This window comes from Pelophylax lessonae, assembly GCF_965119305.1.
Source record: "Pelophylax lessonae genome assembly, chromosome: 4".
Lineage (NCBI taxonomy): Eukaryota > Metazoa > Chordata > Amphibia > Anura > Ranidae > Pelophylax > Pelophylax lessonae.
This window is the reverse complement of record NC_138771.1, coordinates 290085166-290097521: the sequence shown is the minus strand read 5'-3', so window position 1 is coordinate 290097521 and position 12356 is coordinate 290085166. Positions and strand designations below refer to the sequence as shown.

The following is a 12356-nucleotide window of genomic DNA, read 5'->3' as shown; positions in this document are numbered from 1 at the left end:
ATACCTATGGGTTATTTCACTTGCCCTTTAGGTTGTTAAATAAGCCTGATTGTGTGAAAAGAAAACCAATGTATGCCAAAAAATCACATCCTAATTACGCTGAATTCTGGAGCATTAAACAGACAGATGCACCTGCATGTGCTATTACTGAAGAAAGTTAGAACACTAATATTTGATAGGATCATTTCAATGAGATTTAAAGGGTAGAATTTCATTTTTATTAATACGTGAAAAAAGGGGGTGCTGGGCTGCTAACAAGAAATAAATAAACATAAATTACCACATTCTGTGTATGGTGTGTGTTTCAAGAGCATGGAGCATGGATTGAGGTAATTTATATTTACTTATTTCTTGTTAGCAGGGCAGAACCCCCCTTTTTAATTCAAGTTGTGGGAACACAGTTAGGTGCTAGCATTGGCTCATTCTGTCATTCACTGGGCTAGTTAGCTTGTAATTGGTAGTGCAGGAGTAAGAGTATTATAATTTTATTTTAGTATTTTTTATTGACTTAAATGGCATATGTCTTTTTTTTTTTTTTTGGATCATGATTCAAGAAAACACTATTTTACAGGAATTCACGGATTTAACAGAAAATTATATGTTTGTATGTAATTTGTGATAAAATCATAATAAAGGTTAGATAAAAGAAAGAAGAAAAGTAATGCAGCTAAGGACTGGTGAGCTGCACTTTATTAAATTTTTGTTTTTGGGTTTAGATACATTTGAAGATGTAGTAAATGAAGATACAGTACGGTCGATTTACAAAGTAATGTAGCATGTTCACATCACAAAGTGAATTTTCACTTAGCTTAGTGAATGAGGTGAAGCCAAGTGAAAATTTCCTTTGCAAAAAATCCCCCCCCCCTCAAAAAAAAATGCAAAAACAAAAAAAAATATATTTGCTTGCACACAATCTGATGATTGAAGTTAGCATTGCTTCTCCTAACTTACTAAGTAAAAATTCACTTTGCTAAGTGAACTAACCTACTATAATCCTTTAGTATTGTACTCTGGTTAGTGCCCTAGGCTGCTATGGGTATGTCACTAAAGAGCCTATAGGCTATATATATGTTCAAACTTTTTAGTTTTCCATTCCCTCCCACCCTATTTGTTTTCATTTGTGTAACCTATCATATTTACAAAGCTGTTTTTAAGGGTCACATTCACCACTTCCATCAATTAGTTTGTATCTTTTAGATTCACTGCATTCTAGCAATTGTCACATATTCTATTGCAATTATTTGCATGTATCAAGGATAGAAATCAGAGTTATTAACAGAAATAGCAGTATTAGTATCCCTCTATACACAACAGTGGCAATCGCAAATAAATGTGCATTATAAATCTTTGCCTATTGTTGGGTTTGACAGTTTTGCTTTAGTTTGTTGTTTTTTTTGAGTCAGCTAGCTTTCAAATCAATTTCTGGCAAACATTTACATAGTTACATAGTTACATAATAGGTGAGGTTGAATAAAGACAATAGTCCATCCAGTTCAACCTGTGTAGGTGTGTGTGGCTGTAATCATCTCACATACCCCTGAATGTTCTGATCCTTGAGATGTACGTCTAATAGTCTTTTGAAAGCCACCATATTACCTGCAGAAACCACCTCTTGTGGTAGAGAATTCCACAATCTTGTAGCCCTAACAGTAAAGAACCCCCCACGTTGCCTGAGGTTAAAACGCTTCTCCTCTAATCGCATTGTATGCCCTCGAGTCCTCATGCAATCCCTTCGACTGAACAGCTTTTTTTCTAAGCCTAGATCCCAATTGAGATATTTAAAAATTGCTATCATGTCCCCCCTCAGGCGTCTCTTCTCCAGGGAGAATAAATCAAGCGATTGCAGACGCTCCTCATAATCAAGGTCCTCCAATCCCCTAATTAGTTTAGTTGCCCTTCTCTGGACCCTCTCCAGCTCCAACACATCCCTTCTGAGGACTGGCGACCAGAACTGGACAGAATACTCCAAATGCTGTCGGACCAGAGTTTTATAAACTTTGACAAGTTTGCATTCAAATTTCAAAAGAGACATCACCATTTTTCTCATTTCTTCTTTCCACCTTGCCAATGAGAATGTTAGATGGGTACTTTATAGGAGAGCTAAGTATACAACATAGATTATGAAAATGTATTTTTACACTGGTCAAACTATACTGCTAAGTTTGTTAAGGAACAAGCTATAATAAATAAATAAATAAGTAGAAGTTTTCTGATGTCAAACAGTCTAATTTTGTATGTGTATGGCTGTAACAGTTAGGCATATACTGTGTGCTATACAATGAATATACAATTTCTAAAAATTAAGTAGCAGCATCATGCAAAAATATTTTTTGGATGCTTAACTATACCCCATCGACATATTTGAATGTAATCTCTGTTGCAGGTTACTTAGTTATAGGAAATCACTCAAGTAAGTTGACCAAAGTTGTTTTTTTTTTTTCCTCTCTATTCTGAGCCTGTGGATTTAATAGTGTGATGAGTGTTAATGTATGGTGCCTTTTCATGCGTTTACAAGGACAACCTGCATATAAATCATAAAAGCATGACTAATTGCATGGTAACTGGAGAAATGCTTTGTCTCTCTCTAGGGTGAAACTTGCATGTGTGTGTTTGAGCTTGAGAAGTCATTCTGAGATATTTACACAGGCTGAAAACCCATGTTATTATGAGAATTAGACCAACGCTGAACTTGTAAGCCCAGGCCTGTACAGAAAAGATGCACTTAAAATAGTGTTATATGTTAGGAAACGAAATATACAATTATTCCGGGCTTGGTGTTATTGTGAGGCCATTACAGGATGTAATTTAATCTTGTCCTTTCTGCCTAGGCCTGTGGGTAAGAAAGCGTTCCTGCAGCACGTTGAGGAGCTATGCGCTAATAACAACGTAAAGTTTCAAGAAGAATTTTCGGTATGTTCCTAACAGTTGTCGCAACATCGTAGGGCCTCTAGTTATTTTCATGTGTCACATTTCATGTCCATTTTAAGCATGTGAGACCAAGGGAAACGGTGGCCTTGATAATCAATACCCAATTACCAGAATAATTGTTTAGAGTGTAATATTAGACTAATTTGGGTTTTACAAGCTACATTGTACCAAAGAATAAATTACTTGGACAGGGCTAAAATTATCTTGGGTCATGGGTTAGCTGGGTCTTATATTTAAATACTTGTGTTTTAATCTCACTTTGTATTTTGTATGATATCGGCAAGTGATTGTGTTTTTTATTTTCCATTTCATCCTAAAAACATGAGTGTGATGAGGAAAAAATATAAGGATCTTTTTTTAAACCTGTTATATGGTTTCAGAAAATAGGAACAGCAAAGGAATTACATAAACATTGTGAAAGCAATAGTAACAAGAATAGAAAAATAATTCTATGTCTAGTTGGACATCTTCCTATCCTCATTTTTTAAAACTCAGAGCTCAGGTCATTGGGGTTAATTTACTAAAGAAATATACTCTGTTTACTTTGCAGAGTGAATTTTCACTTAGCTGAGTAAATAAAGTCAGCCTATGTTCATTTATATACCCAACTGTGTGTGATAGAAACAAAAAAAATGAGTTTATGCTTGCACATGCATGAATGGTTGAAGTGTACATTCATTACCAGTCTCTCCTACCTTAGTAAATCAGACCAATCATATGGATCTAATGCATTTCATGGTTAAAACTGCAGGCAAATATAAAAGATACAAAGTTTTACAGCTTTGTAATTTATAATACATCATTAAAGTAATACTAAATACACGCTGTTTAATTTACATTATCTTTTTTCTTTAAGTATGTGGATGATGGCACTGTATTTTCTTTAATAAAAAAAAATAATCAATGTACTTTTTTCATAATTGATATACAGCTGTCATGCGACCCAACTCTTTCTCAGCTCATCTGCAGGGAAACATTAGCGGGAGGAGCTTCTAGTTCTAGTTTTGCTAATCACATGTTAAAAAGAAAACCAGCCTTTTAAATACAAAAGAAAAATACATAATATCAAAAAAAGTTTTAAATTATCATACAAATATGTATTTACACTCAAATCTTCATTATTTTTGGTGCAAAAACTTGGTCTGGACTATTTAGGGGAGGTTCTACCAATCACAGCCTGTTTCCCACCCCTTCAGCCTATGCCTATTGTTTGTATGTGTTTGGAATTACAGGAAGGTGAAGCCTCCATCAATCAACTAAACATGTGCAATTGGTTTCAGTATGACTGCAAATTCGAATTAATTTTTGGTTATTCGGAGAATCAGATGTATAGAAATCTCCAAATGAAATAGTAATGAACTTAGTTGAAATTCATTTAATTTAATTTAATTTATTTATTTTCTAACGAATACCAAATTTTTGGAACTATTCAAATTCGGAATAGTCGAAAAATGATGATCGACAGATTTGAATTCTGTGTGAAGAATAGCTGGTTGTTAAGGGGTGGGCTGCTAAGCCAGCCAGCACATCCTGAACAACCAATGACTCATCAGCTGTCAGCGGACTTCCCCGCTGAGAGCTGAAATGAAAACAAAAGAATGCAGGCAATATAAAATTCCGAAAAAACAGTGTGGGGTCCCCCCAATTCATACCAGGTCCTTCTAATCTGGTATACATTTTAAGAGGAACCCCATGCCAAAATGTAAAAAAAAAAAAAAAGCAAATCCATACCAGACTTTTACCTGAGAATGCAGCCTGGCAGGCCAGGAAAGGGAGGGCGAGCTATTGCGCCCCCTAAACCATCCTAGGCCATATGCCCAGAACATGGGAGGGGTGGTTTGGGGGCAGGGTTATGGGGGTCTATTGGCAGGAGTTTTTATCAGAATCTGGAAGCCCCCTTTAACAAGGGGGCCCTCAGATCCCACCCCCACTATGTGAATTAGTATGGGGTACATTGTACCCCTACCCATTTACCAAAAGAGTGTAAAAAGTGAGTTTTTGACAAGTCCTTTTTAAAAAAAATAATGTCCCACGGTGTAGATCCATCGTCAATCATGAGGCCCTCCAAACCGCCAGAGCCTAAAAAAGAAAAAAAAACTCCAGCCTCGTCGAAGGCCCTCGCTGACTGCCTGCTCCTCTGCTTGACATTTATTAAATAGACGAGGGGAATAGTCACCCAATGATGTCAGCGGGTGACTCCGTCCCTTGTGATGTCACCAACTGAAGGCATGCTGGGTTGATCATGTCCCAAGGGGGTGGGGGTCACCCGCTGGTGTCATTGGGTGACTCTGCCCCTTAGCTATTTGAGGAATTTCAGATGTAGGAGCAAGCAGATGGTGGAAGCATTCGACAAGACAGGGTTTTTTTTTTTCCTTTTTTTGAGTCTGGCAGTGCAGCGGGCATCGTGAGTGACAATGGATCTTCAGCAGGGGACTTTTTTTTTTTTAATAAAGGACTTTGTTCGGTGAATGGGTAGGGATACTCATTCATATAGGGGGTGAGATTCCTATAAGCCCTTAACCCGCACACCCCCACAACCACCACCTAGGGTTGTAGGGAAAAGGCCCTGTTCCCCATCAACATGGGGATGGGGTGGGAGGCAGAGGCCCTCCTGGCCAAAAGCACCCCTTAATCTTGAGGGTTATGTTGCCTGGCATGGTTCAGGAGGGGCCCTCTTTCCTGGCCTGCCGGGCTGAATGCTTGGATAAGGGTCTGGTATGGATTTTTTGAGTGGAAGGTTTTATTTTTAATTTTGGTAAACTGAAGGGCCTGGAATGGATTGGGGGGCCCCACTCTGTTTTTTTTCTGAACTTTCTATTGCAGTCATTCTTTTGTTTACATTTAAGCTCTCAGCGGGGAAGCCTGCTAACAGCTGATAAGTCATCGGTTGTTAAGGATGCAGCGGACGGCATTCGGGCCCGCTCCTTAACAACCGGCAGCTATTCTTCAAACAGAATTTGAATTGGTCTGTCATTATTTGACCGATTCGAAATCGAATCATTCTGAAAATTTGGAATTCATTAGAAAATTAATAAACCAAACGAAATTAAACTAAGCTAAAGAAATTCAGAAACAAACCAACTAAAAAATAACGAGTAATATAACAAAAACAATCTATCCAAACTAAACAAATTTTTCCATTCTGCATATGTCTAAAATCTGCATGTAATATCCCTCCCCTATTGTTTTTAACTGTTTAGTAGGTGTGGAGGAGGAGGGAGGAAGTGGGCTGTAGTTTATCTCTGTGTATACGCCCACATGTGTGAGTCTATAGTCTTGTGATCTGTACAGATAAAAAACAGAAGGAAATGACAGCTTTGAAGGGAACTGAAACTAGAGCATATTCAGTAGATATGGCAATGGCTTATCTACACAATCTCAGGCTGCAGTGGGGACATAAACAAGGAGGGAGGTATAGTGAACAACAGGACACTTTAAACGTGTTTTTTTTTTTTTTTTTTAATGCAAGCAGTATTTGAGAGTCCTGAGTCTGAGTACATGATATTGATCTGGTATCAATCTCTTGCAATCCTCTGTACATCAGAGCTTAGACTGGGAGAAATAGAACAAGGTGTCAATCAGTTGTGTTGCAATGTTCATGTGTTAACAAAAGGAATGCTAATAGGAGGTGAGTGTAAAATGACAGATAGTTAAACTCATAAGTCTGCTACTTCTATTGTCCAGTGACGGGCTGGGAGGGACATAACCTGTAAATGTTACTTAAAGGACAAGTTCACTTTATTAAAAAATAATAATACATTCACATATATTTGAAGGTAAAAAAATGTGCATTTAATATTTTTTCCAGAGCATTGCACCCGCAATCCGGGTGCAATGTTGCATGTTACACCCTAAATATGGGTGTAACATGTTGCTAAAGGTCAACTTCTAGGTGAATCCTTTAACTGTAGCACAAAAAAATCTGGGCAGTGCTTTGTGTAAATCTCTGGACTAGATGTATAAAAATACAAATCTTTTGACAGATGAAACATTTGTATCTGTATGTACTTCACCTGTGTATTGAAGAAGTATTTCTGAAATTTTAAAACTTGTTTAGTCCCCCGGGGATTTGCAGTTGGCCCCATTCAAATCTGTGAAATGGTTTCTAAGTAGCATTGTTGGATATCTATCCCCTACTGCTATCTAATTGTGTTAATAGTAAGGAGATAAATCTATAACTTACTCTAATGGACAACGCACAGAGGAGAAGGGGCATGACAGTGCACACAGAGTCTGCACAACCCCCCCCCCCCCTTCCTTCTGTGAAAGCTCAAAGCTCTGCCATGTATTGCAGGCCTATGCCTTCCCTGGTCTTCCTTGCCACCTTCTTTGTAGTGACAATAAAAACTGACCCCATTCCCTTCTATTCAGAGGCAGAAAGTGGAATAATAACTGTCAGCTTATGTTGTGAATGATGCTGCGCAGTCTACAACAACACAAGCCAACAACTACACGTGTCTAAGAGAGACTAATGTAGTAGCTGGCTTGTGTTGTTTGGACTTGTGTTTTTGTAAATAACAGTGCTCCTTTTCAGCAAAACCCTCATTCACAACAACATAAGCCGTTAGTGCTGTAGTCATTCTCCCTCAAATCATTAGGAGCTGGCAGCTGGGTTCAGTCTTTTATTTCAGTTCTTTTAAAATTAAATCTTTTTTTTATAAAGAAGGTGGCAAAGGTGAACAACAGAGGAGCAGGGCTGTAAAATGAAAAGGGGGCAGTAGCTTGAGTGATGGCTGTAGAGCCCCTACTGAAATGTCCGTAAATCAGGCTTCAGCTAACACAAAAAAAGTTGTTGTTTTTTTTTTAAACCACCGCAAAAAATTTGAACAAGACCAAGTCCAATGAGCACTGGGCCCTCAAAAGATTTAACAAGCATTTTACCTTCTGGAGAAACTTCTTAAAAATGTTTGTCTGGAGTTCACATTTAGGTGGACAATTTTTAACATTCATTGTCCTTGAAAATAGCTTGCATGCCTAAGCAGTTAGTACCAGCTATTGTCACTTTACTCCTAAACAGAAGCAGAGAAGATAGTCAGAAGTCCATAACTGGTTTTGTAAATTGACAAACTATCCACCTATCTCATTTAAATTTAAAGAAATAGCAAGGTATAGTGACGAATAGTGATGTCGCGAACCTAAAATTCGCCGTTCGCGAACGGCGAATGCGAACATCGCCAAATGTTCGCGAACCGGCGAACCGGGCGAACCGCCATAGACTTTAATAGGCAGGCGAATTTTAAAACCCACAGGGACTCTTTCTGGCCACAATAGTAATGGAAAAGTTGTTTCAAGGGGACAAACACCTGGACTGTGGCATGCCGGAGAGGGATCACACAAAAAAAGTTCTTAAAAATTGTAATTTTTTGATAGAGAGCCAATTATTGGAAAAATTAAAAAAAAAAATAAAAAAAAAAAAAATAAAAAAAAAAAATAAAAATATGAATTAGGGTTAGGGCTAGGGTTAGGCTTAGGGCTAGGGTTAGGGTTAGGGTTAGGGTTAGGGCTAGGGTTAGGTTTAGGGTTAGGGTTATTTTTATGGCTAGGCTTAGAGGGTTAGGGTTAAGGTTAGAGGGTTAGGGTTATGGTTAGAGGGTTAGGGTTAGTGTTAGGGGCTAGGGTTAGGGTTACGGTGAGACACTTAGGGTTAGAGTTAGTAGCCCTACCCCTACCCCTCTAACTCTAACCCTCTAACCCTAAGCACTAAAAATAACCCTAACCTTAGCCCTGACCCTAACCCTAACCCTAACCCTAGCCCTAACCCTAATTCTATTTTTTTTCTGGTTCTGGACATGCTACAGAGCTGAAACTTCACAGGTACACTTTTTTAGACCCCCCCAGACAATAAATCCAAAGAAATTGTTTTTTTTTTTAAGTTTTTTTTTTTTTAAGTTTTCCAATAATTGTCTCTCTATCAAAAATGACAATTTTTAAGAACTTTTTTTGTGTGATTTAGTGTCTAGGGGGTCTAAAAAGTGTACCTGTGAAGTTTCAGCTCTGTAGCATGTCCGGAACCAGAAAAAAATACGAATTAGGGTTAGGGCTAGGGTTAGGCTTAGGGCTAGGGTTAGGGTTAGGGCTAGGGTTAGGGTTAGGTTTAGGGTTATTTTTATGGCTAGGCTTAGAGGGTTAGGGTTAAGGTTAGAGGGTTAGGGTTATGGTTAGAGGGTTAGGGTTAGGTTTAGTGTTAGGGGCTAGGGTTAGGGTTACGGTGAGATACTTAGGGTTAGAGTTAGTAGCCCTACCCCTACCCCTCCAACTCTAACCCTAAGCACTAAAAATAACCCTAACCTTAGCCCTGACCCTAACCCTAGCCCTAACCCTAACCCTAACCCTAATTCTATTTTTTTCTGGTTCTGGACATGCTACAGAGCTGAAACTTCACAGGTACACCTTTTAGACCCCCCAGACAATAAATCCAAAGAAATTTATTTTTTTTAAGTTTTTTTTTTTAAGTTTTCCAATAATTGGCTCTCTATCAAAAATGACAATTTTTAAGAACTTTTGTGTGTGATTTAGTGTCTAGGGGGTCTAAAAAGTGTACCTGTGAAGTTTCAGCTCTGTAGCATGTCCAGAACCAGAAAAAAAGATAATTTTTCAGTAGAGCAGGGATGGTGGGAACCCCTTTTACACCTATATGATCTTTTTTTCCTGGTTCTGGACATGCTGCAGAGCTGAAACTTCACAGGTACACTTTTTAGACCCCCCAAACAATAAATCCAAAGAAATGTTTTTTTTGTTAAGTTTTTTTTTTTTTCCAATAATTGGCTCTCTATCAAAAATGACAATTTTTAAGAACTTTTTTGTGTGATTTAGTGTATAGGGGGTCTAAAAAGTGTACCTGTGAAGTTTCAGCTCTGTAGCATGTCCAGAACCAGAAAAAAAAGATAATTTTTCAGTAGAGCAGGGATGGTGGGAACCCCTTTTACACCTATATGAATTTTTTTTCTGGTTCTGGACATGCTACATATATATATATATATATATATATATATATATATATATATATATATATATATTTAAAAAAATACTCAAATACCAGCCCTCAAAGGCGCTTTTGGGGACAATATATATATATATATATATATATATCACAGTACAAAAAATATTACACAAATACCAGCCCTCAAAAGGGCTTTTGGGGACAATATATATATATATATATATATATATATATATATATATATATATATATATATATATATCACAGAACAAAAAAAATTTCACAAATACCAGCCCTCAAAAGGGCTTTTGGGGACAATAGATATATATCACAGAACAAAAAAAATTACACAAATACCAGCCCTCAAAAGGGCTTTTGGGGACAATATATATATATATATATATATATATATATATATATATATCACAGAACAAAAAAAATTACACAAATACCAGCCCTCAAAAGGGCTTTTGGGGACAATATATATATATATATATATATATATATATATATATATCCAAAAAAAACCTCAAATACCAGCCCTAGGAAGGGCTTTTTGGGGTGCTGTCCTTACAGCAGGAGTGTACCAAGAACACTGGCTAACAAGACCGGGAACTGTCCCTAGCTATAACAGCAGCAGCAGCACCAGCACTTTCCCTGCTCTCAGTAACACAGAAATGATCTAAAATGGATGCTGCCCTTGCTTATTTCATGGTCAGGGTCAAAGTTTGCCTCAATGATGATGTATAGGAGGCGGACCGAACATCGCATATGTTCGCCCGCAGCGGCGAACGCGAACATGCGAAGTTCGCCGGGAACTGTTCGCCGGCGAACAGTTCTGTACATCTCTAGTGACGAATAGCAAGCTATTTCCGGGCTTCATCTGGGCTTTAGAGCAGACCTGGGCAAATTGTTGCCCCAAGGTCACATCCAGCCCTTTGGCTATCCCTATCTGGCCCTCAATACCTCCACTGTCAGCTTGCATCTCTGAGCCTGTCAGCGTCTTCGCTGAGAAGGCTGACAGGCTCACAGTGGCAGACACTCTGTCCATGTGGAGCGCTCCAAGAACTGTAAGCAGAGAGCCTGAAGAGCTGACTGGTACACAGAGGTGGCTTGGTTCTCGGGGGAGAGCGTTACATAGTACATGGTTAGTCTGGTTGAAAAAAGACACAAAGTCCATCTAGTTCAACCAATAAAAAGGGGAAAAAAATATTTTATTTTTTTACAATCCTATATACACAATTCCCATAACCACAGTTGATCCAGAGGAAGGCAAACAACCCCAGCAAAACATGATCCATTTTGCTCCAGTAGGGGAAAAAATTCCTTCCTGACCCCCCCAAGAGGCAATCAGATGATCCCTGGATCAACTTTATCTATAAATGTTAGTATCTAGTTATGCTATGTACATTTAGGAAAGAATCCAGGCCTTTTTTTTAAAGCAATCTACTGAGCTGGACGGAATTAGCTCTTGAGGGAGCGTCCCGGTGCTCTTCCAACACTCTGCTACCTCGCCAAGTTCTTCACACTGCAAACCCCAGGAGCTGTGAACCTGTTCTTCAACCCAGAACAGGATCTGCATAAATCCCCTCCATATTCAAATCTCAGGCTCTCTTCTTCTAGTAACAGTACTTTTCAGAGGGCATTTGACAGGCAGTGAGTAGGTGTTATATTACCTCCTTACCATCTGATTTAACAGTATATTTCTGCACTACTGGGCTGGAACCCTGTGCATTTAACATAGTTGAAGACCAGCCCAACTGAACACTCCTGCTTTAGAGAGTACAGCCACAGCCCTTCTAAAGGACTAAATACTGTAGTATTGAAATTCATAAATAGATTGAGCTGGATCAGGCTGCAAACTAAAAAGATCTAAGCTATAGTTCTCCCTGCCTAGAACTCCACTCATTTTGTACTTTGTGCAAGTAAACACAAACATACAACATGCTTACTTTTATTTTCAAATGTCTTAGAGGAATAAAAGCATTTGATTGGTTGCCATTAATGACAGCACATTTGTGCACACAGTAAAATATAAAATCTACACATTCTCATTTTATTAGTAAAAACTGTAGTATGTTGCAATACACACATTGCGATAATCTCTCAAAGTGTGGTACTTTACGTTATTTCCTGATCATTATCTCTTGAAGAAAATGAGTGTTGTATGGTTAAAATTTGGTCAGTAGATGACTGGTGATGGCAGACATTAAACAGTGTGTAATGATCTTCCAACCACTTAAACAGATGCACAGCACAAATGTACCTACTAATCACCAGGAGTTGCTTGCTAAAGCTTCCATCTGACTGATCTTGAGCTGTCATAAATTACCTAAAAGGGCCTGTTAAAAATAAACAATTATCATCAAGGATGGTAATCTAAATGGAACAAGCTTTATGGGTCTCTTTAGACTCCCATAGTACCAGAAATAGATTTCAGTTCTTTGCTAGAGTATATTAAAGCCAAAACCTTTTTGGTTTTGTTTTA

General features: G+C 38.1%; 1 protein-coding gene across 3 annotated transcripts in view; it reads left to right on the top strand.

Annotated features, from left to right (window-relative positions):
* Positions 1–12356, top strand: part of PTPRQ (protein tyrosine phosphatase receptor type Q) — a 451882-nt gene that overhangs the window by 407522 nt on the left and 32004 nt on the right. For 2 of the 3 annotated variants that reach the window (XM_082257134.1, XM_082257133.1), the window contains one exon: positions 2829–2910. In XM_082257134.1, coding sequence (XP_082113260.1) covers positions 2829–2910 — 82 coding nt within the window. Of the gene's footprint in view, positions 1–2383; positions 2411–2828; positions 2911–12356 lie in introns of all 3 variants that reach the window. The other variant, XM_082257132.1, reaches the window with a different exon arrangement.